The following is a 25,361-nucleotide window of genomic DNA, read 5'->3' as shown; positions in this document are numbered from 1 at the left end:
ACAACAGGAGCTATTAAAAAAATATGAAAAGTGCCGATTCTATTTTTGTAATTGCTATTCGTGGGGAGGAAGCCCGAGCGCACGCTGTGTGTTGCGTGTACACAAGCCACCAGCTCAGCATCAAATTAGTTGGTTAGGGGACACTTCTGTCCAAAGCGACTGGTACTACTTGACCCATTTACACAACTGGGCATTTTACTGTTGTAAATTCAGGGTTTGTACAGTATGAGTGGGGGGGCGGAGGTGGAAACAGCAGGAAAACTCTACAGCACTAAAACGGCACGTCTGGTTTGTTCAGCAAAGCCCTTAAGCGGCACGTTCACCAACCGGACGCAGAACTTCACAGATCGACACGTATTACACACATCTCACAATGCGTTTTCTTGGTAATACGGTCATTTTTCTTCCCCGCTAATATCTGGGATGGAGAAATCTGTCCTTTCCCTGCCACGTTAATGACGAAGAAGTGTCCTGCGGCCGAAAACGCCGTACACATTCACGTAATTCCAGCTCACGCACACACACACACACACACATTTTCAGAACCGCTTGTCCCATACGGGGTCACGGGGAACCGGAGCCTACCCGGCAACACAGGGCGTAAGGCAATATATGACAATATCATCAGCTGATCATTCCTATATTTTACACCACTTTATGTCAAATAACTGCACATTTAAAAAACAATGTAATTTCTTTATCCAGAAAAAGCCTCAAGGTTGATAATCTAATAATGTAATTCACCTCAGACTAGATTATTATTATTATTCTTCAAAATCAGCAGATGCAGTTTTATGTCTGTACCCCCTCCAACTCACAACAAAACAATAACTGTTAAAAATAGTAGCGCCATAAAGAGTGATGATGGAAATATGTCTTTGCTGTTTATTACCTTGTTGCTCTGGTCTACAACATCAGTGTTGGCAGCGGGCCTGTTTGAGCGGCGAGGGATCAACAGATGGGCTTTATTAGAGTTTCTCAATGTGCGCGCGTGCACACACACACACACACACACACACACACAAGTGTGTGCAGTTATCTAGGTCTCCTCCAAATAAACCAGTGAAAACACAGCGCCCTTTAATTTCTCAAGTGCGGGGGTGATTTGCATTCTGCGACACACTGCTTGCAGTGATTTGCTGCAATAACTTACTACCGTTACCCCCTGCGAAGGAGGGTCCCCACATCCCGTCCAGTTCGTCCACCCCCCCATCATTTCTGTAGTTTTACATGCAAACTGGTTTTCGGTGCTGTGGGTGTGCTGTGTGAGAAGTGTGACGAGTCACTCAGCCGTGACAATGAAGGAGCGGCCTGGGTGACCGGGGGGAGGGGGTTTGCCGCGACGAGGGCTACAGACTGTGGTGCAAATAGAGATGTGTATCACAGCACACTTTGCGGCGAGGCAGTTACTCTATATTTAGCAGCAGGCTTCTCACGGGAGAACGAAGCGGAGACAGGAGCAGAAAAACGGTAAATGGGAAATTACTACAGTACCGCACTTCGAAATTACTTTGGAAATTATCAATATGTTTAGTGTCTAGTCCCGGACCACCGCAATAAACAGCATCATATTGTTTTGTTATTTTTGTAACCACCCCGGATCCCTGACAGACCTTCTCCTTATTCATTTGTTCTTACTGATCTAATACTGGTGCTCCGAGGTGGATGCGAGTTTGAGGGCAGCAGGTGGCGTAGTGGTTAGAACTGCTGCTTTGTAATTAAAGGACCTGGGTTCAAGTCCTACCTCCTGCTATAGCACCCCGATCCAGGTAAATTACCCTAAAATGACGCAGTACATTTATCGGACACTTTTCACCAAAGCAACGTATAACATTAAGCTACTTACGCTTATTTACTGATACATATACCACGGCAATCTTTAAGGCTTCCATTCAGGGTAAATACCTCCCACAAGGGGAATATGACAGTAGCTGGGTTTTGAACCTGCAACTTTGGATCCAAAGGCAGCAGGGCGAATATAGAGGTAAATCGCTGTAAGTAGCTTAATGCTGGAATTTGCTTTGGAGAAAAGTGTCAGACAAACGATTAAATTTAAACTCACCAGTTTTATTCTTTAAAATGAGTCAGGAAACAGTCTGATATGTGAGAGTTAAGGCATCAACAGAAATGGTGTAGACTTAATGGAGATGACCAGCAAAATTGACCCAGCTGTATGAAAGGGTAAATCACTGTAAGCTGCATGGTATACAAACCCAACCTGTACCGGGAAGGAATCACGGCCCAGAAGGGTTTTGTTTGTTCAACATCGTTTGGCACATGGACTAAACAAGGTCCTGTCAGAAGTGCACAGGCTCCTCCCAGTCGCACAGCCTGATGGGACTTTTCCCCAGCTGCTCTTGTGCCACTCTGCATTAGCTGAAATACTGCATATTAATTTAACCCCCCCCCCCAACACAAAGAGCCTACAGTGTAACACTTTATTTATACATGCAGGTATTTTCAGAGTGAGTGCCGTGCTCAAAGATGCAAACTGTGGGGCTTCCAGTGATGTGAGCCAGCAGACTTACCTTCAGCGGGGGGACGGGCAGCGGTTTGCCCTCCCTGTCCAGGGAGATGTATGTGAAGAAGGCCGTGACGGCTCTGTACTGGCCCTTGTCTGCCTCCACCAGGTTGTCCGCATCCACGAACACCTCGATCTCCATGGACTTGTTACTGGTGAAGGTCATCCGGCCAGAAACGGTCACCACACAGCCTGGAGGGGTAGAACAAGGTGCGACAGTCAATCAGCCATATGGGTCTCAGGACAGTAGCAGGCGGATTTGAGACCTATGCTGTTTTAAGGGGGGTGATGTGGGGGGGAAAAAAAAAAAAAAGGGTCCAATTTTACCATCGTTTAAAATTCGTACACCTGGGTAATTTTTACTGCATCCATTCAGAGCAGGAATAAGCATTCGATCCCTGGACCTTTGACTGCAAAGGACCTCTGATGTCTTTCATTCTCAGATGTTATGACAAAATATCAAACCTGCCATCTGGACATTTTTTAAAAGGAAATATTTTAAATATTCCACTTTTTTTTTTTTTTCAATGCAGCTTTCAATGTTAAACTACTTACAATTATTTACCATTAATTTTAGCAATTTTTATTTTATTTAGGATTATTTATTATTATATGCATTTATTTTAGCAATTTGAAGCTGGGTACTTAAGGACAAGTACACTGCTCAAGGATACTACAGCTGGAGGTGGGATTCAAACCTGCAGAAAAAGAGAGAACCATAACAGTACCAGTTGTACTGGAAGAAAAAATCCATTGTTTTTGTGTTGCTCAAGGTAAAATGAATAAACAAAGCAGATCTGGGTTCGAAAAGCACGGCTACACTACACAGCTGCGATGTGTTTCATTACAAAGAATTTTTCCCTTTCTGTGGTCTGCCGGGTCCAACAAACGGCACCTTCAGATGCTCATTCATACCTGACAGTTTCCTTTATTTTGAGAACATTTTTCTTTTGTGATTGGTGGCGCAAAAAGTAACTATTTCGGTGTTACATGTCAAGTTTCAGACTCGATCCTCTGGAATAAGCAGAACCCAAAAACAAAACAAAAAAAAAAAAAAAAAAAAAAATAGTGCTTAATTCCTCCATCACTTTAATGCAAAAACCTTCAAAAGTGAGGAATAATCCAGTTTTCTTTTTATGTTAAAACAAGGAGGTTTCTTTTCATATTTGCCTCTTTTATCTCGACTCACCGTGTTCAACGCTGAATGCTTACACCATTACGACTTTAAACTCAAGAAAACAATGCGCTCTGAGATTTAATAGCTTTGCGACGTGTTTTTTTTTAGCGCCTTTAGATCTTTGGAACATGAATGCATAATGATAGTAGTGTCACTTCATTGCCATAAACAGCACAATTACATTACTCAGTTCAAACTGTACGGTACAAGGGAGTTCATTGTAAAATTTGTTATTTATCACGTTTAAAGAGCCCGTGTCACAGCGATTTAGCTGATGCCTTTGTCCAAGGCGACTCACGGTACAATGCTGGGTTTGTATACAAAACTAGTTCAATTTACACAGCTGGGTAATTTTTACTCTGTCAGTTCAGGGTAAATACCTTGACCAAGTGTATTACAGCAGGATGGGGGATTTGAACCAAAAACCTTCAGCTGCAAGGTGATGACTCTAACCACTAGGGCACCTGCTGTCGTGTAAGCTGTTAATGGTTCATAAAAAGTTAAGAACTTCATAACATAAATTCAGTAACCTATTATCTAATAAGCTGATACTATGCAAATATGGTTTCAAGGTGCAACATTGATTGGATGCTTGTTATTAATTCCAGTATAAAAACATGAGTACAGACTCACACTTTTTCATTGACAGAATTATCTATTGATACTCTTTTTTATCAATTTAAAAAAATGTCTCGAGTTCTGAACCCCAGTGGATCCGAATTTCCATTTAACTGGCAGCACTATCCGAAGGTCTCACAGTTGCGCAAATCCAGGAGGTTCTAATCAGCTGCACAGCAGCAATGAGATGCCATCTGAACTCAGAGTGTTCTTGTTCTGACCCATAATGCTGTGCAGCTACTCTGACACTCGCTTTCAGAGGAAGCGCACCGCAGACAGAGCACCTGAAGTCTATTTCCACCTTTCTTTTCAAGGCAATGCCTGGTTTGATTACCATGGCAACGGTGGCCTTTATGTCGAATTTAAGTATTCGTTTTACTGCTGAGGGACGGTCCACCTGTCCGCTAACCGAGTCCCCGTTGCTTTCAGGAAAAGTCCGACTGACAGGCCGTTAAGAAACCTCATTTGGACTCTGTTTTGAACTTTGCAGAGTCGCGGTGACAAGAATATGTACTATAATGCAGCACAAATACCGGTGTATTACCCAGGTCCTACAACTAACCACTACGCCACATTAGACACCTCACCTAACTGGACAGACAGTTCTATCACGAGTACATTCTCGTTGCTGAGAGGTGAACAGCTAACCAAAATCTGCAAAGGATTGTGGGACTGAATCTTTTCAAGTTACTTAAATGTCAAAAAACATCAAAAAGAGTTATGCAAAAAAATCAAAATCTGGGTTACGTGCCGTTATACCTTTAGCTTTGTAGCAAAAATAGTTACGCGAAAACGCAGAGGCATGAGACGTGTGTATTATATAAACTTGTTGGATAGGATGTTCCTTCAGGAAAAAATGGCCTATTTTAAAATTATAAGAATTTAATTAGCAGCTGCTTCTGTTGAATAAGTTCGGCTGACAGGGTTTAAGGGACCTGAGCAGTAAAAATGAATTCTAGTGGGGGGGGGTGGGGACGAACTGAAAAATCGTGATCGTTTCAGAGATTGTTAAGGTTTTATGTACACTCCGAGCAGGAACCGTCTCCCGAAGACATGTTTCTTCTCCAAGAATCACCCACATGGCTGTCCACCACAAGCAATCTGTCCTAGCGGGGCAGCTGGCGGGGGGCACTGAGCAGTTTGTTACCATACTGGCTCTTTCATTCTCGTGCACAGCAACCGTGACTGCCCTCGGAGACGGAGCGAGATGCCACGACTCCATCGCGCATCTGCTCCGCTACGCCGAGAAGGCAACGGAGAATCACGTCAAACTCCATCCTTAACAACGCACAAGTCTCCTCGCTCACACTAACTAGTTTGTTCAAATATTAATTTCAGTGATGCTTCGAAACTGCGGAGAACGCGATCGCTGAAAACTATCACAACATAATGACATAACCTAATGCACCACTAACGATCATACTTCAGTGTTCAGACAACAGCTGTGTATGCTGCAAATTAATAAGCCATAGAATAAGCCTCAAATACAAGGTCATCATGGGTCACCGAGCATCTTACATATTAAAGGTGTTTTTTCATATTCTTCTTTTCTCATTAGTCTCATCTATGAGGAAAAACTGACAATACGGATGAACTGAACAGATTCAGATACATACTATACATATATAGTAAGGCAGAGCAATAAAACCAAATTATCTATTACAAAACTGATAGGCTGTATCTAGTGTATACCTATTGTTAGGGGAACAGCTGCATTTTTTTTTTTTTTTTTACTGTTGGTAGGTTAATAAAAAAATTAACTGCCCCCTCTTTCTCTCTAGCACAGCTCTTAAGATTAAAAACGGCTGGAACGGAAAATGGCTCTGGGTAACTTATTTCATTCAGCCCCTCCATACTGCACTAATGAGCATTATTTCCTCACAAGAGGAAAACACACTATGAAATCAGACCGTAAAGGTTACGTAAAGCAAAGCTAATTTTGAAATTTCCTCCCAGCAGTTTCAACATTTGTTTTGCGTTTATTTTTGTATTAAGGGTTTGTGTGTGCCTTTTGATTCCACAGATCTGGAAGTTTACGGGTGACCTGATAACACCTTAGAAAGCAATGTTTATTCAGGGGTTGCAATGTGTCTCGATTTCAGCGTTGACAAACAGAAGGTCTGTCCCGTCATTTGATGCTCTTTGTCGTACACCTTACACCGGGGCAAGAGCACGGTGCTTCTCCACCTCTGAATGCTTGGTGGCCTCACTCAAAACAGATCCAGATATCAAAAGTTGCCCAGTTCTCGGTCATAATGAAGAATGAGCTCCCGTCATCCCTCAGAGTTACTGAATCCCATGTAATGTTCAAGACAGATCTCAAAGTCCATCTCTCTCAGACCCATTTCTCTCCTGAGCTGCTCGTGCCTTGATGTCATCACCATTGGAGATTCTGTGAGACACTGAGAACCAGGTCATGGTTTGGGTTAATTCATGCAGTGGAAAGTAGAGGATATGCTGGTCTGTGGTTGACCCATATACCCTAGAGCATGGCCTTGCTCTCCAAGCCTGAGAATAGCATCTATTAGCACTGGTGACACCAGTGAACAACCTTCACCCAAGCAGCACTGAGAACCAACTACAAAATCTCTTTCTCTTTACACTCAGTGAGCCACTCACACCAGGCTGCTTCAGAGTGGAACTCAGTACTAACTCTAACACAAGAATCATGCTATAAAAAAAAAAACTGAAATAGCCACTGGTCTGTGTCACAGTTAAACTGAACATAAGCACATATTCTCGAAGAATTTAAAAAAAAAATAATTTAAAAAAAAAATAAAAAAATCAAAGCCCTTGAAATCTATAGCTAAATATTCCTTAAAAGCCTGTCAACGGCTTTCTGGAATCCTTCCTATTACTCAAAAAGAAAAAAAAAAAAAAAAGGAAAAATAAAAAACTCAGGGGAACTAAAAACACACTTCGACTTTCCATTAAACACCTCATGGAAAATCTCACCTTCAAATGAACACGGCGGTGCTTATTTTTTAAACAGTGTCATGAAGAGTGCAAACTGAGCTCCTTCTCACCCTTCTTGATCTTGCGGTGGAAGTTGATGGCATCCACCGATGCTGTGACGATGTTGGTCTTGCAGTGCCGGGCAGCCACAATTCCGGCGACTTCGTCCATTAGCTTCATCGTGACGCCTGAAAAAGAGAAGCAACTATCATTATGGACCATCTCCAAAGAATGAGAAATACAGAGTTCAACAGTTCTGATCATGGAACATCTACATCAACCGTGAAGACCAGGGTTGACATCCTGTGACCACAGGCAATCTACACTAAAAATGTGTAGACCAGAGTTTACCACCTCTAATCATGGACCATCTAGACGTAATGAGAAACAGTTTAACTGCTGTGATCAGGAGCCACCACAACTCCAACAGCAGCATCATACAACTCCTCTCCTACCTAATTTCAGATATAAGAGACCTGCTGCTACATTTTCGACACTGTTTCCAAAAAGATCACGTATCAGAGGACAAAAAACATCAGGAGGAATTTTTAAGTGAGAGGCGAGTGGCAAGAAAGTCAAAATACCACGTCCCTGAAGTGAACGAACAGATTCCAAAGGCTGAACAGACGATACAAAATCATCAGGCTGCTGTAGCGATGAAGTGGTTGTAACACAGTGGCGAAAACACACACCAATCGATGCTTCAGACACCAGGTGAAGGTTTTTTGGGGATGTGTGGTCCAGGAAACCCACAAGGCCAGCTCTCTAGGATCCCTGCCTGGCATTTTGCCCCCATCATGCCCAAAGCAGCTTGGACACAACCATCTCTGACAGTGAGCAACACCAAAAGTTCATAGTAAAAATTAAATACAACCCTAATTCATGACCTAGCCTCTAGACACGCAAAATAAATCCCAACGGTTATGACACAGCCCCTTTAGCCTGCTAAAATGACCACAAGGTAATACCCGTTATTCCAACCGGGTGGAATTTACCATGCATATACTTTACGATTACAAGCATGGTGACCTCGCTGAGTAAGAGGAGGTGATTGTTTCTCAAACAATAGAAAATAAGGAGACACAAATATATCAGTGTTAATATTTACGTAAGGACTGGTGAAATCTACACGCTGCTTTTATCCGATCCACAAGACATCAGCTTTGGCGACCGAGCACCCCCACTGCTCCCCTTCCACGGAGGGAAGGGCTGCAGGGCAGAGCGGCGGCCTGTCGTACCGGCCTGAGTGTCTTACTTCCTTTTTATTAAAAAAGGCACCGCTGGCATGACAGCCCCGGTGATGACACGCCATCCTCCTCGAACAGACACATCACCATCAGTAACACGGCCGTGGTATCTTCTCCTTCCTCCTCTGTACGCACCCTGCTCCCGCTCCCTTCCCTGCGCCTCCTCCTCCCATCTCAGCATGAGATGCATTAAATTGAAAGGCAGAACTGAGAGACTTTCATCTTTTCCACTAGCGGCAGAAACAAAGAACACAATGCCGAAGCGCACGGCTGTGGAGCTGTGCCGGTCGGCACCGATGTAGCCGAGGAGCCCAAATTAGGTCTGATTGTAGTCTGCGGCGACTGGTGAAACTGTTGTCAAATAGTGCGCAAATGCCATTGTGGGGAACAGGAAAAAATTTCTGAAAAAATACTCTTTCAAAATTTCAAGTTAATGTTGGGAAAAAAGTGTGGACGTATTTAAACTTCTTTTTGACAAAACGACTAAGTGCACAAAAGGCTCCAAAGTTTCTGAACATTCCGCATGTCTGCTACAGCGATTATGAGGGCAAAAGCACTCGTTTTCTCTCTTTCCTGAATAAAATGTCACATTCATGATTATATTTAAAAAAAAAAAAAAAAATGTGAAGGAATGTGAAGTCATAATGTGGACGCGTTAGAGGAGCCATGGGAGGGGGTAACACAACGGCACCATCTTCACGGCACCGTCGACAACAGATGATCGGGGAAAACTTCCCTTTCCGAACGGCCACGCTGCCCTCCGCGCCAAAAATACTGGCTCTCTCGCACTTTTCGCAGCAATTCTCAATTTCCCCTAAAAATAAGTGGAAACTGACCAAAGTATTTGGTCTCTTGTTCTTGACTTCACAGTCAACATTACAGAACCTTTCTATTTTTATTTTTTATTTTTTTTTTTAAATTCAGAACTTCATACATCCTTTTAAATCGAAATTGAAAGAAATGTCAAAGACAAAAGTATTGACACCGCAGACCGCGACCTTTAGCGGAGACCCGGCTTTCTGACCCCGGGTGTGTTGTTTACGCCCCAAAACGCCACAGAATGCCTCACAATTTCATTCTGCAATACACACATTCGAGGCACCAAAGCAACCACAAAACATCACTGAAACTCTGGTACGAGTGAAAACACTCGTATCGCCTCCACAAGTCGGTGTGCGAACTCCTTAAAACTTGAAACATGAAAGCGCGCTTTGTGCAAATCTAATGTCTGCTTTTTTTAGTGTACAGGCTACATGTTTTCTTCAATAATAACCTAATTAAATAATTGCTTATTAATAATTGCTGCGACAGCTGGTAAACGCACATTCGGATTCAGAACGATAAAGGGACGAAAAGCCATCTGCGTCGGCGCAGTCATTAGCGACGGCGTATGTTTAGGAACGGAAGATGGCCTTCTTAGCGTGAGGAAGCGTCGAGAGTTTGTGGCTACGGTAATGAGGACGTTGCTGGCTGCGCAGTTTCTCGATTAAGTTCATGATTGCTATTCATTATTTATTCCGAGAATTTAGCAGATATTTCTTCTCGAAAGTGACTAAGAATGCTAAATAAGCTATGCTAAGCTACTTACAATTAGCTACGTATCCACCACAGAGCAACACACACACACACTTTGGGCAATTCGGGGTCATCGAAACACCTGAAACACATCTTTAGGCTTTTGCTGGAAACACATGAAGGGCAAACATGCAAACTCCACACAGCCAGAGCTGGATTTGAACCGACATCCAAACCCACAGATCAGGAGCAGCAGGATGGCGCAGCGAGTAGCGCTGCTGTCTCACAGCACCTGGGTGGTACAAGAGGATGTGGATTTGATCCCCACTCAGTCCGTTTGGAGTTTGCACGTTCTCTCCGTGTCTGTGTGGGTTTCCTTCGAGTGCTCTGGTTTCCTCCCACAGTCCAAAGACATGCTGTTCAGGTTCCCCCATAGTGTGTGAGTGACAGAGAGTGTGTTCCACTGATGAATGGATGAGTGACCCATTGTAAGCAGTGTATCTAGCAGTGTAAGTCACCGCGGTGAATAAGGTCAGTGGGTCGATAACACTACATAGAGTTCATTGGCAGTTGCTTTGGAGAAAAGCATCTGATAAACATGTAAATGTAGGAGCTGATCTACAGATGTGTTCTGTTTAGCATGTTAACAGCTCAAGGATGACCCAGCATCCAGATAAAGGTGAAATTTTTGATTCTTGCACTCAGCGATACCCGGGCCTTCCGGAAAATTCCTTGTGCTGACCACAGACACCCCCAAAGGGCAGTGCTACTCGGCCCACCTCGTACATGCGAGCAAAGCAGAAGCTGACCCTGATTGAACAATTCAGGTTCTGATGCAAAGCGAGACCCAGACTGCGCAAATTACTGCAAGTCCCAAGGTTTTCCACGTGATAATCTACGTAAAAAAGAACCAGACTGCTGTAGGACTGAGCATGGCTAGCTTTTAAAAAACATCTTCCTGCGTTATCTCCAACGGGAGGTCAATTGTGGCGCTCCAGCTTCCTGATCAACCTGGCGGATGAACGGGGAAACGTTCCCTGCCTCCGTTCCACGTGCCTTCGTAACGCGTTCGCTTCCGTCCTCGGCTTCCCACAAGGCAGCTAAAATCACGAGCGCTCCTTTCACGCTGCAAGGCAGCGCTCAAATTACAGCCAACGGGAGCTTCTGGAAATTCTGCAAGCCGCAGCAAATCAGTATTCTTTCACGCCTAATGACATTCCATTTTCGCTTTCCTCATAAGCCGGGCTTCGAGGTGAAAGTGAACCGGTGGAGCCAGTGGATTTACGGCGACGAACCGTCCGTGGGCAACAGTTACCTTAATGAAGATGTAATCGGCAAAGACTTTGAGAGAAGAGATCATTAGAGTGCCAAGATTAGGTCGCTAATAGCCAGGAATTCGCTCGGGGAGTCTCCAAGTTAAAGCGGTCCTCTAATAAAAGCTGTATCGATAAAATCAGAGGTGAGGACTGCAGGGACTGGAGTGAAAAATGACCCATCCGCTGTCTCTCGCTCTCATTACTCTTCAGTTGCCGTATGGTGCACTTGACCGGGAAGGCGGTGCATCGTTTAGTCCAAGAGGCATTGAATTCTGGGAAAAGCCCCATGGGCTAGATGAGCTCGGGAACTAGGTGATCTACCTGACTTGACACCACAGGGCAACAGCAGGACAAGCAAGAGCTCAGAAAAACTGCTAAATCCACAGCGGCAGGTAGTTTTGGGTTGTGGACCTGAACTCATGACCCGAATAATGCCAGTTCCAAGTGTTGGAGTGTACTTACTTTGTCACTATAATTATTTTTTACTCTGTTGTATCACTATGATTCACTGTAGTGTATTCATTTATGTCCTTTATTTTTACTCCACTGTATCCTACTTGTTGCCTTCCCTTTCCTTTGGGCTCCATGGAAATTTCTAGAATACCAAGCACTTCACACGATGATCTGTTTGATGGGTAAAGTATGAGAGTATATAAGGGGCAGTGGGGAACCTGCAGTAAAGGTGATTGTAAACGTCACACACTTCAGATCTACAATTTACCAATTTTTTAAAACCTATGTGTGCCCCAATATTGAAACTCCAGAATCCGGAACTGTCTGAAAAGATCCATTCCAACACCAGCACAAGATAATTGACTTTTTGCAGGTAGCATTGTGGTCAGAGCCTTGAAAGACCAGGGTTCAACCGACCACCCCCCTGGTAGTACCTGTTATCAAGGTACTTACCCTGAATTGAAACAGTAAAAATCACCCAGCTGTACAATGAGGAAAATCAGTGTACAAACCTAACATTATAAATTGCCTTGGGAAAACAATGGAGAATAATATTATTATACACCTTGGGGAACTATCGTAATAATAATTCCTTCACTGCTTGCTAATTTACTTCTGAGAACAATGATAATGATTATAAACAAAGCAAAGCTGAAAGACTGAGAGGGAGAAGCCGCTGCCAAGAAGTGTGAACCGTGGGAAAGGAGAGAGTTCTGTTTATGCATGGGCGGCGAGAGATCGGCGTGTGTTCTCTGTTGGGCACGAGCGCGGCGGGAAACGTGACGGCTGCCGGAGTCCAGCATTTTTGTTCCCGCAGAAGGGGGCAGACCCCCTGGGGGCAGATCCGACATGCCGCCGCACCCACCTCCCATCTGCTTCTCTTCTGATTCCCGCTGCGAAGGCGCCAGGGGAGCGGGGGGGGGGGGTCGGGCTGCGTGCGCATTTGCTCCCATCCCACTCGTTGCGAGTTTCCCTTTGAGTGCATTATGGGAAAATCGATAGGTGTGCTTTGCGATCCCGCCTGAGCCCACTCAAGGCTAGGCCGCATGCAGGCATTCTCTCCGTTTATGAATTGCTGCTGGAGATTAATATTTATGTTCCCCTCCTGATAGCCTGAGTCTGTCCGACAGAATTTCACAAGAAACCAGAGTAAAGTCAGGGCAGCGGGTGGCGTAGCAGTTAAAGCCTCCACGCTATATCCAAGCAGCTCAAATCTGAAACCCACCTCCTGTTGTAGTACCTTTGATTTCACCTCCCGTGAACTGATAGAGGTGAAACTTCACGTACGACGAGGGGTCAGTTTGGATGACTTGCGCAAGTCGAAAATCCCTTATTTGAACCATAACAATATACATAAACGATTAGGATGCAGAAACATAATGGGCTTTGTTATATTTTTTCCACTAATTTTCCACATTATTCATATTAAAATAATACTAATGCAGAATAATAATAAGAAAAATACAGTAGAGTATCATTATTTTCATTTCAATTTCTACAACTGTTGAATTTCACCTGTATTTTTCAGCACCACCAGAACACTCACTTCTTCACTTGCCGATCATTTTAAATAAAAAGTAACTCAAAGGGAATCACAAACAAAAAGTTCAGTAAACAAATTACAATTGCTGCTGGACACCCAAACACTGACTGAGACCCAGACAATTAGAAATTTTGCGCCTTGCAGGAGCACAGCCAATCCATGTTATTGCACAGAAGATGGAGCCGTCAGGTGTTGGGGGTTACAACCAAATGGCGGGATTTGAAAATAATATAATAAGGTTAATGGGATGGCCGTTGTAAGTCTGAGTGCTCTTAAGTTGATTGTGGGTTTTCTCCGGGTGCTCTGGTTTCCTCCCACACTCAAAAGGCTTGCTGTTCAGGTTCCCCCATAATGTGTGAGTGACAGAGAGAGTGTGTTCCACTCATGTATGGATGAGTGACCCAGTGTAAGTAGTGTATCTAGCAGTGTAAGTCACCATGGTGAATAAGGTGTGTGGGCTGGTAACACTACGTAGAGTTCATTGGAAGTCTCTTTGGAGAAAAGCGTCTGCTAAATAAATAAATGTAATGTAAAGTTATAATTCGAGGACCCCTCCCATAGTAAAAATCACTTAACTAAGTAGACAGACTATAAAAAACACTAAGTCGCCTTGGAGAAAAGTGTCGTGAGACCAGTGAACAATTCTGTGTATTTCGTGAAGTGGGGCAGCACAGTCTGAACGAGGGCAGATGAAGCATTCGAGAATGGCAGAAAGAAGGGAAAAAATTTGCGTCTCCCCTTACTGATCCATATATTGGACCCAGGGCCACGGTGTCTGCGGGTCTGATGGTTTGTCAGGGTGGAATGAGCGCTAGGAGAGCTCCGAGTCCATCCACGGAGCCATGTGGATGAGTGGGGTGGGGTCGCAGCAGGGGAGCTGGGGACACCTGCAGGCGCAGAAGGATCATTCCGGGAACCGGATGCCCATACTAGGCCTCACCCGGGCCAGAAAAAAAAAAAAAAAAAAGGACAGGCGCTGGTGAAGCCGTAAGTTCCCGGAACTTGGGATAAGTTCGCGCTCCACAGCGGCACCACAGCAGGTCCTCGCTGAGCTGTCGATCCATTTTGGCAGCTAATTCTAGGCGTGACGGGAGGGCAGTTAACACGGCTGCTTGGTGCACGGTAATCACCTTCGGCAGAGAAGGCGGGGTAATGGACGGGGCCCAGGACAACCCTCTGGGATGGGAATTAAACCTCAAGTCATGTGCAGTAGGTGAGCTGTGCTATTACCCTGCAGTTCTCTCTTAGGCCTGCAGGTGGGGCGGCAGTTAAGGCACGATAAGCATGACACATCATCTTTATGGTTCACTCCTTTCACAGTCAGGTGCCAGTTAATCAACCCTTTGAGTGTACAGATGAGAGGAACTGCAGACAGCCTTCTGGGATCCAATCCAGGAACATCGCGGCTGCAAACGCAGCTCCTTAACCGCCGCCTGGCTGCTTCGTCCCCTGCTGCGCCAGGGACCGTCGGCACAGCGAGCTCTGAGCCGCAGAGGGCTAATAACTACTAACACAGAAGATGTTTGTTTGCGTGTAGGAAGAAGCTCTTTAAGGCTTTTAAAAATCCTCTCCACGCCGAAGACTCCACGGGCCCCCAAGTGAAAGTAGACATTTTTTTTTTCCCCCCTCCTTTTTAGTGGTTTTACTTTTGAGGGGAACCACAGCGAACGAGCTGTGTGCACGACAAGGAGGGACATAATCCTCCCGTAGCCCCGCGCCATTTTTAGACACACACTACTTATCTCTCCACGCCAAGTGAAAATCAGTGGGATCGCACTTTGAGACAACAGTTCGTCGAGGAGCCACCTTCTCACCTCTTGGGTGCCTCCTCGGGCAATACGCACGTCAGGGGTACGAGCCTCGACACGATTCGGCATCCAGCATCGGGACACATAGCCATGAAACAAACTTATTGGGGTAACGTAAATAACACACACACACACACACACACACACACACACACACACACACACACACACACACACACACACAGAAACCGTTTGTCCCAAATGGGTCGCGGCAAACCGAAGCCTAACCTGACAACACAGGGTGCAAGGTTGGAGGGGGGAGGGGACACACCCAGGACGGGACACCAGCGCTGTCGCAAGGCACCTGAAGCGGGACTCAAACCCCAGACCTACCAGAGAGCAGGCACAGGCCAAACCCGCTGCACCACCGCACCCCCCTTAACATAAATAAATTATACTTAAAATGAAATGGAATGAATGACATAAAATGTGTTCCTGCACATTATGGGCAGCAGGGGGCATAACATTTAGGATTACCTTGCAGTCAAGAATTTCCCAATTCAAATCATCTGCTGCAAATACCCTTAATCGATGTGCTAACCCTGAATGAATATAGCAAAAATGACCAAGCTGTGTACATGAGTAAATCACTGTAAGCAGCACTGCACACACCTAAATTAATAAACAATGTGCATATTGAAGTGCTACAATCCAATTTATTTAAATTTATTTACCTGACCTTTTCACTAAAGCAGGTTCCAATGGTACGTTTGCGAATTAAGCTTTTTACAACGATTTATCCATTTTTACAACTGGGTAATTTTTACTCTATTCTCCATTTTCACAGTGCTCAAGGGTAGTACGGCAGAGGGGGGATTCAAAATCCTTTCCTTCGAGTGCAAAGAAGCAGCTCTAACCAGTACACCATCTACTGCCCCCAGGAATGTGGGGTATATAAGAAACCGTAAAACACACCATACTTCAAACAGCTGTACCAGTCGTGCTGTTCCAGCAAAAACACGGTATTTGTGCCACGACAGCACGTGACCCTTCCCCCATTCAATGGCACTTGCATTCCATCGCGTCCCAGTGACCAACTGAAACAGAGACAAGCAGTAACAGCTATATCTCGGACCCCCCCACCAAAGTTAAACGATGAAAGGTCCAACGAAAGGTGAAATCAAGTCATCCCTGGGAAATGTTGGGAACAAAGATCAACAGGAATGAGAGAGCGGGGTGGGTTTGGGGATCACTGGATATAAGGACAGCGGAGAAAGGGCTTATTTGTGCCTTATTATTGAAACTCCAAAGAACCCAAGAAAGATCAGTTCTAACATCAACGGCGCCCGCTGCTACTCAGACTTTCTACGAGTAACATTCTGTGAAAATTATTGGAGATGGGCGCGGTGCCTCCCCATGCAACGGCGTGGTCCACCGGGGCAGCGGCGCCTCCAGACTGTCCCTCTTTCTCACGCGTGTAATTAAATTAATACCGCGGTGCTGTTTGCTCAGCGTGCCCTGGATTAAGCGAGTGGCGGTGCCCACGGTAAATATTAATAAGCTTTGCCGCAGAGGAAAAGAAGAGCAAAGCCAGCCGTGAGAGCATCTCATCCACAAGCCAGAGGGGAAGAGGGTCTTTTGGAAGCTGCGTAAAACCTTAAGGAAGGACGAGATTTTTTTCTCCAGCTTGAACGTTAAGCTACTTACAACTATTTACCGCATTTATACAGCGGAGTCATTTTTTACCGTCTCGGTTCAGGGTAAATACCTTGACCAAGAGTACAGCTCTAACGGCTACGCCTCCTGCTGCCCACACACAGCTGCCGTGTGACACGTCGGCTCTCTGACGAATGGAACGGGGCGCCACCCGAAGGCCGTCGGCATGGAAACGGAAATCACATTTCACCGAAGACCCTCCAAAAAGCCATGGCCATTGAGACATCTTTATTAGCACATGGTACAGGCGGGTCTTGTTTCCTCTTCATTCTTTGATGGTCAGGGAATGGTAGGGAATTACGTGACATTATACCGTGTCTTATTTCACAATGCCGTGAAACACCAGCCCAAAAACTCTGCGGCAAACTTCTCGAACATGATTGAATAGGATTACGTATATTTCAAAAAAGTGAGTTTCTTTTATTTTTTTGAGTTTGCCCAACACTGTCTGTTCTTTTGGAGATAAAATCATGATCAAACGGAAAAAGTACGATTTTCGCAAAACCACGTCTGTGACCACGGGCGACGGGCGCCTCAGGTGATGTCAGAGACTCCTGTCAGAAGAGCTCATTAACTACTTCTTCTAAGACTCAAGACCGAAATGGGACTGGAATTTAAAGACCACAGATGGCACGGTTGAGTAAATTGGCGCAGGAATCACAGACATTACTGTGACTCATATTTGCCATCTTTGTTCATTAAAATTTGATTCTGGGCCCAGAAGAGTCTTTGGAGAAGTCTTCTGCGAGCCGCTACCTTTGGTTTCGGGTTCGGATTTGAGGATGCGTGCCGGTCAGATGCATACGATATTTCAGACTTATTTTAGCTTACACTGCGGACACTATTACCCTACAGTACTTCAGATGAATATAAACCCGCTTAACACAACAGGGATGCTTTTCACTGCTTTCATTTAGGTTAAGCACCTTACTCATGGGTCCAACAGCAGCAATAAGCCTGGGATGAGAACCAAAATCTTTTAGGACACATTTACATTTACGTTTATTCGATTAGGAGATACTTCTCCAGAGCTGTTGACAGGGATTCAGCAGCTCTGAGGAACAGAGGGAGCTTATTCCATCGCATTGGAACGTACAGACCTTCAGGTTTGGATTTCTTGCACATGGAAGCAGTCCTGGTATTTAACCGTGACACCACTTACATCCCCACAGCACCACGAGAAAGGATACTTCTAGACTGAACTCACTGAAATATGGCTGTTTATCAAGCAGATGGTACCTGGACCTATGCTGGCCCAGGAAATCCACCAGGGTCATGGTACTGACAGTAGGCACCCAGCCTCAAGCCCACAAAGGAAAACGGGACCAATCAGAAAAGCGATCCCAGCGGAGCTCCATTATCCACAGTCGGGAAGCTGTGTGGTTTCTAGCTCCTCCGAGAAACAATGATGTGCACGTTTACCAGCTTTTATCACGGACCTCTTTAACATCCGCTTCCTCTCTCAGTCTATCCCTCCTAAATGTGTTTTATCACTGATGTATAATTAGCTGTGTTATGGGATGTTACTATAGAAACAAGGCTGGTTACCACAGTACTGGATTCACGAATGGAGCACCGTCCAATAAATCTTACTTCTTTCTATCGATATTTATTAGGGTAAACCAAAGGTATGCATTCGTAAAAATCCTGTTGCAGATACATTTCAACTCATCGAGATCGATCCATCCATCCATCCATCCATAAAGGTGTAAAATATTGTCTCCATCATGGAAAAAATAATGACAAGTGCTCACAGCCTCATTTTGCAAGTCACACCCCAGGAACCAGGTTCCTCAATGCCACCTTTTCCCAATAGCTCCATTCACACACTCCCACCGCGGAGGAGACAAGCCAACTGCAAACACATACCCCTCAGCAAGTTGAGAGGCAACGCTTCGCCAAACCAGGCCGCTGCCGTCTCCGCCACGGCTGCGGTTCGGCTCCCCGAAGCCAAACACTTACACGACTCGCGCCTGGTTTACACCATCGGGGAACATGTTCGTTGTGTCCCCGTTACCGTTCCAGAGAGACGAATAATGAAGGCAACATGTAGCCCGCACCTGGACTCCTGTCAAATCCCAAATTAAATCCCCTGCGGCGGAGAAGCAATGCTTCAAACAGCTTTGCATACAGCCGCTCTGTAAGGAGCTTTGAGTGGGATGTTTATTTCTCTGCGCTCCTTCGCAGACATGATAACATTCATGTTTTCTCCATCTCAGAAACCGAGACACGCAAACCATTTAAAATAACACCGAGTGCCACAGCAAAGCGGCTAGAGTGCGCGGTTGCCGTTGGATACTTTAAAAATGATCCTGTTTTCTGCATGATAATATGTGGACGACTGAGTGAAGCTGACTCACGGTGGTGAAAAAACAACCAGGGGGTTGCGGGTTCCAGTCAAGGAGGGAATGCACTACTGTGCCTTTGAGCATGGACCTTAATCTGCATTTCTGCCATTAAAATATCATTGTAACCTCAAATTAAATAACAAAAGGGGTCCCGATGGATTACTATGTTTAAATTGAGCTGTATGTGATAATAGAATCTATTAATAGAATAAGACTGCAGTATATTATAATAGGATTTTATTAATCAAAACTGTGTTGAGTTTACAGATGAATTCAGCTCGAATTCCACGTGATCAGAAAGTCGACAACCAACCTGTTTCGTTATTTTACTGCATTTGTTTTAATTAGACTCACATGCCCCTTTCCGAATCTGTAGCGATCAACAGCTTGTTTCCATGGAAACAAGCTGGGGACCCCACATCGGTCGAGGGTAGGAGAGACACAGGCAGATTGAAAGTGGCACAATAAAAGTACAGGGTATTCAAACGGTCACCGCAGTCTCTCCAAGAACACGGTCTCTAATAACATGCACAAACAGAGCCGTGTCGAGAGTCGGCGAGGGAGGCGCCGGGCAAACAGGTCGCTCTGTGTGAAGAACACGCCGTCTGGTCTTTTCAAGCTCCAGTAAGGAGATCTCGCATCTGAGACACGCGCACACACACACACATAGTCTGGGGGGGAGGCTCCAGCTAATATCCACCCTCCTTGGCTGACTCTCTTATGCAACATTGGCCCAGGGGTGCTGAGCGGGAACAGGGGCAGGGGGGGCCACTCATTCCCGTTCCCTCAGGATGGCCCCACTGTGTGGGGGGGGAACACACCCTCTGCACGGTGAGCCCACCTCCCCTACACACAAACCCCCTGCCAAGGACCACCAAACTCAACGAGCAGCCGGTCCCAAGAGCGCTGTCTAAAATCAATCGCCCCAAGTAAATGGGACCATTAAACATCCATAATTAATGTGAGCAAATAGCATGAGTGAATTGATAACTTCTTCATTGCCGGAGTAAGGAGACAGGGACCAAACAAACAAGTTGTCATGGCAGTAATGAATTCGGCGCCACCTTCCCGCGACACTGCACTTAGTCTCAGATGCGGACAGGCATAATGATCGCCTTAATCGTGCCATCAATTTCAGCAACTCTTAAGGTGACGCGCAGTCTAGTCGAACCCCTGCAGCAGCGGGTTTGATGAACCAGTCAGTCAGGTACTTGGCTGAAGGGTGCAGGGATAAGGCATATCCCTGTCAAATTTAAAATGCTTCCACATCGAGCTTCTCCAAACATCTCAATCAAAGTGAGCTAAGAACAGCATCCCTTACTTTGTTTTACTACCGTTTTCCTCTCCAAAATGAGAACGGCTTTCAGTGTCGGCTACTCAAACCGTGGAGTGGGTACAATCAGATTTAGGCGTGTGGATAAGAGCCGAGACAAAGGTTTTTGGTGCCCCGGGCAAGAATAAATTGAGCACACCTTAGTCTTCTGACTCTAAATTAAAGAAAGGTACCCATACATATAAATGACTAAAAAATTATTTTTATTTTTAATTTTATTTCAGTCCAGACCAAAATCGAGTAGAGATGCTGTGGCAGGACCTGAAAAGAGCAGTTCACACTCAAAACCTTACCAATGTTTTGAATTTGCAAAGAAGAACAATTCCTCCACAGCAATGTAAAGGACTGATACTGAATTATAGCAAGTGTTTGGTTGCAGTCATTACAGCTAAAGGTGACACAACTAGTTGATAATTATTTTTTCACACAATATCACTTGGTGTTGGGTAATGTATTAAACGCACTGGCGACTTACGATGGGTTTCGAACGTAACCACATCGTAAGTCGAGAGCCACCCGTAAATAAATACGTGGAAAAGAGAATATCAGATCCGGAACCTGTGCATATCATTCCAAACCTAGTTTGTACAACTTTGTACAACTTTCACAGAGAGTCCAGCTCAAAGACCATACCCTTCAGAAACATGCAAAACTGCCACAATATCTGCATAGATATTCATTTCACATGTTTTATTGTTCTGCTTAATTACCTTGCTACCAGTCTTAATTGTTCATCTTCACAGCAACCTGGTCTAAATGAATTACACTCTTCCTCATCAAAAACTTACTTCGAGTCTCTCACGTCTTCCGATATCGTCTCCTTTCAAAGGCAAATGGGATCATTCTCTCGCCTCCGGTGATGGCAACGCACACACCGTTGTGTTTTGAAATGAACAAAGCGAAATCAAAGTAATTACCAAACAGGCATGAGTGGGGGGGAAAAAAAAAACAAAACAACAATGCCACACTCTAGGATATACAATTCAGACAGAAAAGTGCCTCCAAGCACCAATTATAGAGGCCAAACCGAATTACGCACTAACAGCTCTACACAAAAGGCAACACAAAACTGGATCGTACCGCAAGCGTGTTTTTTTTTTTTCCTGTCAACTTCAGACCGATTTATAGCCATCGGTAAAACAATCATGTGAATTAGCCCTCTTCACACTTGCTGCTTTTCCCCTAGACGTTGGAAAGTGCACCACAGTGTACAAATTCCAAACAAAAGCAGCCATGTCCCAAAAAAAAAAAAAAAAAAAAAAAAAAAAAAAAGGTCAAGTAACTTTAACGTTGTTCTTGTCCAGACAAAATCTTCCACATCCAAACAAAACCTGGCAGATCCAAAAGAAGTCACATAGCCCTCCCACCAAAAAAAAAAAAAAAAAAAAGAAAACTGCTTTAAATAAAACCAGATACAGACACCCCTTGAGTTACGCAAATAGACCGTCCAACCCCTTACGCAAGTCAAAAGTTACGTAAAGGTCAGATTCCCCCTCCTGCCCCACCATTCAACATAATAACATTAATAATTTTTCCATCTGAGTTATTGCATCTTGACGTTTCGTCATTATTGTTGTTTTCATGGTAGCTGTTCCTTCCACGTGCTCCTTTATACGTTCAGCATCCTTCACTATCGTATTTATAGTCGATACGTTTAAACTTGGTTCCCATGCTATAGACAATCATCTTTGCCCACCTTCATACTTCCCTATTATTTTCAATTTCATCTCCAAATCGATTGCTGTACGCTTGCGAGACAGTTCTCGTTTTCCTTCAAATGCACGTTTGCCAGCAGGCACTGTGAATAACGAAAAGATGTAAAAACTATGGAAAAAGGCACTACACTATGATGAGTTCATGGCTCAAAACACGCAGGAACTGGGAAGATGCAGCTTCCTGCCTTGTCTGGCTACGCCGACTTGCGCTTAACGTATTTCAGATGTTTTGCGTAAAATAAAAACGCTATCCGTAAATAATGTGGATGCCGGGAATTTTTTACGTAAATCCAAATTTACGTAAGTAGAGTCGTGCCTGTACATCCAAAGAGAAGCTGCCCTGCCAAACAAAACCGCTCTTTCAGTCACTCTGTATCAATGACCAGGTATCCTAAGGCAAGGTCACGACACAAATAAAACCAGGCAACGAAAAAAAATTGCCATGTTCAAAGAAAACCAGCTGTCTTGATGCAAAAAAAAAAAAAAAAAAAAAAATTCCAAACACAAAAAGTCAACTTCAAAGCCAGCCGTATCCAAACAAATGCAGGCAACTACAAACAAAATCAGCTAATTCCAAACACAACTAACAATGGCCAAATAAAAGCAGCCAAATTCTAACAAATCCCACTATATCCAAACAATACAGTTTGTACTATATGGTGACAGTTTTACTTAACAGGTCGATTTACGAGTTGTGATGATTAGGCACTGGACAGTGACGAATGATGAACTATCAACGCTCAAGTTTCGAAATAGAGCACATTGTTAATGCTGATCGAACAAGTCTCTAGTATTAATATGTATCGTCGAACAACTTTTAGAGGCAGACAGGGGAAAATGGGCCTAAAACCCAGCTTCTAACACGTACGTCCAGGTTGTGACCTGAAAAAGATTGAGAACTGAGAACAGCACACCTGTCAAAACCCCACTTCCAGGTTTTGTGGAAAAGGACCTGTACATCGACAACACGTCTTTTCGAAAGCATTAAGAATGTTTAAAAAATTAATTAGTGGCCCCAGAGATGTGGTCCCACCAATGAAGACCGCGATCCGCTGACTCAGCAGTCCAAACAAACCAGCTATGGGTGGGGGCGCTCCCAGGGACCCCCAGTCTGTAGCAGTGAGATTGCGGTTTCTAAACTGGGACCCACACACACACACACACACACACACACACGTGCACTGGAAAATGTGAAGTGGCACTCCATTACTAGGCGAATTTTTAAAGGTTAATTGCTGCAGAAGCGAGGCCCTTATCGTTGGCGGCGGCCGCTCGCCTCATCCCGAGCGAACCCGCTACACTCGCGGTTGTACTCCACGCTCCCCGTGCACATCGTGAGAGAGCAATTAAAGCCCAATGTCATTCCGCAGCCAGCAACGCAGGCTCAACGTCGTCCTCGATTCAACGAGCTAACGTGGCCAGGAACGCACTCCGAAACACCGCGAATTCTGCGCGGTGGCGCTTCTCAACGAAAACCGCTTCCACGACGACATTCGCGGCATCCGTACGCAATTAATAACGCTTCTTATTCGTTCATTCAGCTCGCGCTTTTCTCCGAAGAAACTAACGACGATGTACCCATTTACGCAGCTTAAGTCATTTTTACTGGAGCACTTCAGGGTACTTTTCTCGAGGGTACTACAGCAGGAGGTGGGATTTGAACCTGGGACCTCCAGCTCCAAAGGTGGAAGCTTTAATTATTACGCTGTCTGCCACCCCCTATAAATACATTTACTTGATTCTTTTCACCAAAGCAATTTACAGTGCTAAGATACAATCATTTACCTATTTATACAGCTTGGTAGTATTTTACTGGAGTAATTTAGGGTCAGTACCTTGACCAAGGGTAATACAGCTGGGGGTGGGATTCAAACCCAGTCCGAGTCCAAGGGTAGCTTCTCTAGCCACCATTCTACCAATTGCCCACATTACTTACTGCTATTAACACTTGGAGTATTACCAGGGGTACTGGCAGTAAACGGTAATACTAACGGCGAAACATTTTTCGACCTTTGCTGAAGCATACTTTCTACATTCATAAGCAGTCCAGCCAGTGACAGCTGCGAACAGCAGAACATCAATGAATCAACAAATCAATCAGTGCCGAATCACTCAGGGAGACCGGATGGCGCGTCGCTTTTATTCTTCGTAAACGTCGCTGTGCTGTGGGACAACTTGCGATGCACAGCCCAGGTGTCGCCGGAGAAGAATAACTTTCTAGAGATGTTCAAAAAAAAGTGTTGAGGTGTCATTTAGTCTCTCTCACACTCACACACACACACACACACCTACCTGTCCTGCCCCACTTGACCTTAAACTGATTTAAACAGCACGTATAGCCATAAGACACCCCGTGGTCTGGTACTGTTGGAACCATCAATCGAACCCTTGACTACTGTTGGAACCAGGGCTGGTTTTACATTTAGGAATACCGCAGCATTCGCCGAGGGGGGAGCCGAAATTTGGGGGCATCATAGTTTGGGGGACACATACAATTAAAACACAAACGCAGTTGATAGCCTAGTAGGCAGAGCTACTGCTTTTGGACCCAAAGGTCAAAGGTTCAATTCCCACCTTCAGCTCTAGTACCCTTGAGGAAGGTACTTATCCTAAATTGCACCAGTAAAATTACCCAGCTGTATAAATGAGTAAATAATTAAGTTGCTTTGGAGAAAAGTGTCCGCTAAATGAATCAATGTAACGTCACTTTGGGAGGAAAAAAAAAAAAAAAAATCTAGGTTAATAATAAAGGCAGTTTTACGAGAAGATCTACCACCTTATCACATTATGTAAACACGGTACGATGCATTGCTGCCCCATGTCTTCAAAACGCTGCAGCTTCCCAGGTAACATTTACTGCGAAAGTTTCTACACAGTAAATAGCGGTCCGTCTTGAAAGTGTTTACACTGCGGCTTTTTTTCAGGTATTAAAGTATAAACTTGTATTCTGTGCATATATAATTTTTGCACGAAAATGAAACTTGTAATACAGCTTTTTATAAATGTTTCCCAATTGTCATGATCTATATCTAAAAATTAAAAAAGTTATATATATATAAAAATAAATTTTAAAATGTACACCTAAAATTTAAAAAATTGCAATATAAAATTTCTTTTAATTGTTATACTGTATATCTATGACGTGACAAACAGCGA

The 25,361-nt window shown here is 44.5% G+C and overlaps 1 protein-coding gene across 2 annotated transcripts in view; it reads right to left on the bottom strand.

Moving 5' to 3' along the window:
• The window catches only part of acot7 (acyl-CoA thioesterase 7), a 76,328-nt gene that overhangs the window by 14,425 nt on the left and 36,542 nt on the right, over positions 1–25,361 (bottom strand). For both annotated transcript variants that reach the window (XM_018736550.2, XM_018736551.2), the window contains exons 8-9: positions 7,343–7,459; positions 2,529–2,713 (exon numbers count right to left, since the gene is read on the bottom strand). In XM_018736550.2, coding sequence (XP_018592066.1) covers positions 2,529–2,713; positions 7,343–7,459 — 302 coding nt within the window. The remainder of the gene's footprint in view (positions 1–2,528; positions 2,714–7,342; positions 7,460–25,361) is intronic.

The sequence above is a fragment of the Scleropages formosus genome, chromosome 2 (genome assembly GCF_900964775.1).
Source record: "Scleropages formosus chromosome 2, fSclFor1.1, whole genome shotgun sequence".
NCBI classification, from domain to species: Eukaryota; Metazoa; Chordata; class Actinopteri; order Osteoglossiformes; family Osteoglossidae; genus Scleropages; species Scleropages formosus.
The sequence above is the reverse complement of the archived record's forward strand: the minus strand, read 5'-3'. Positions and strand labels throughout refer to the sequence as shown.